This window comes from Entamoeba dispar, genomic scaffold (genome assembly GCF_000209125.1).
Source record: "Entamoeba dispar SAW760 scf_1105229464025 genomic scaffold, whole genome shotgun sequence".
Classification (NCBI taxonomy): Eukaryota; Evosea; order Mastigamoebida; family Endamoebidae; genus Entamoeba; species Entamoeba dispar.
In genome coordinates this window covers 11178-13132 of record NW_001855986.1, presented here as the reverse complement: position 1 = coordinate 13132, position 1955 = coordinate 11178, and the positions used below count along the sequence as shown (strand labels likewise).

Sequence of the window (1955 nt, the reverse complement as noted above, 5' to 3'; positions counted from 1 at the left end):
AATAAGAAAAGAATAATAATATAAATGATAATCAATTATAATTTATTTCTACTTCAAATTATATTGTATTTCATTTATTATATTTTTATTTCATTCACCACCCTCTATCAAAACAATCTATTGGTATTCTTTCATTTTTCATTAATTCTTCTTCACATCCACATTTATAAAAACATCCCCATCCAAATGATGTAATTGATGATGGTATATTAATTGATTTTAACGATAAACATTTATAAAAACAATAATTTCCTATTGATGTAATTGATGTTGGTATATTAATTGTTTGTAATGATGAACAACATTCAAAACAACCATATCCTATTTTACTAATACTTGTTGGTATATAAATTGTTGTTAATGATGAACATTCATAAAAACAATCATTTCCTATTGATGTAATTGATGTTGGTATATTAATTGTTTGTAATGATGTACATTCTTTAAAACACCAATGTCCTATTGTTTTAATTGATGTTGGTATATTAATTGTTGTTATTGATGAACATTTATAAAAACAACAATTTCCTATTTCAATAACACTTGTTGGTATATCAATTGTTTGTAATGATGAACATTCACTAAAACATTCTTTTCCTATTGATGTAATTGATGTTGGTATATTAATTGTTGTTAATGATGTACATTTACAAAAACATCCATATCCTATTTCATTAATTGATGTTGGTATATTAATTGTTGTTATTGATGAACATCCATAAAAACATTGATTTCCTATTGATGTAATTGATGAAGGTATATTAATTGTTGTTAATGATGTACATTCTTTAAAACAATAATCTCCTATTTCATTAATTGATGTTGGTATATCAATTGTTTGTAATGATGAACATTCACTAAAACATTCTTTTCCTATTGATGTAATTGATGTTGGTATATTAATTGTTGTTAATGATGTACATTTACAAAAACATCCATATCCTATTTCATTAATTGATGTTGGTATATTAATTGTTGTTATTGATGAACATCCATAAAAACATTGATTTCCTATTGATGTAATTGATGAAGGTATATTAATTGTTGTTAATGATGTACATTCTTTAAAACAATAATCTCCTATTTCATTAATTGATGTTGGTATATTAATTGATTGTAATGATGTACATTTACAAAAACATCCATTTCCTATTTCATTAATTGATGTTGGTATATTAATTGTTGTTATTGATGAACATTTATAAAAACATCCATTTCCTAATTTAGTAATTGATGAAGGTATATTAATTGTTGTTATTGATGTACATTCATTAAAACAATAATCTCCTATTTCATTAATTGATGATGGTATATTAATTGTTTGTAATGATGTACATCCTTTAAAAAAATTATTTCCTATGTATTTAATTGATGAAGGTATATTAATTGTTGTTAATGATGAACATTCTTTAAAACAATAATTTCCTATTGATGTAATTGATGTTGGTATATTAATTGTTGTTATTGATGAACATTTACAAAAACATCCATATCCTATTTTACTAATACTTGTTGGTATATAAATTGTTGTTAATGATGAACATCCATAAAAACATTGATTTCCTATTGATGTAATTGATGTTGGTATATTAATTGTTTGTAATGATGTACATTCTTTAAAACAATAATCTCCTATTTCATTAATTGATGTTGGTATATTAATTGATTGTAATGATGTACATTTACAAAAACATCCATATCCTATTTCATTAATTGATGTTGGTATATTAATTGTTGTTAATGATAAACATTCATAAAAACATCCATATCCTATTTTACTAATACTTGTTGGTATATTAATTGTTTGTAATGATGAACATTTATAAAAACATTTATATGCTATTTCATTAATTGATGATGGTATATTAATTGTTGTTAATGATGAACATTCATAAAAGCATCCATATCCTATTGATGTAAGGGATGTTGGTATATTAATTGTTGTTATTGATGTA

General features: G+C 22.8%; 1 protein-coding gene across 1 annotated transcript in view, besides 1 other annotated feature; it reads right to left on the bottom strand.

Annotated features, from left to right (window-relative positions):
- Positions 1–11: 11 nt before the first annotated feature.
- Positions 12–91: a sequence feature (AT_rich).
- Positions 92–94: 3 nt separating this feature from the next.
- The window catches only part of EDI_182950 (uncharacterized protein), a gene marked incomplete at both ends in the record, with an annotated part of 2045 nt that continues 184 nt past the window's right edge, over positions 95–1955 (bottom strand). The window contains one exon of the mRNA XM_001741743.1: positions 95–1908. Coding sequence (XP_001741795.1) covers positions 95–1908 — 1814 coding nt within the window. The remainder of the gene's footprint in view (positions 1909–1955) is intronic.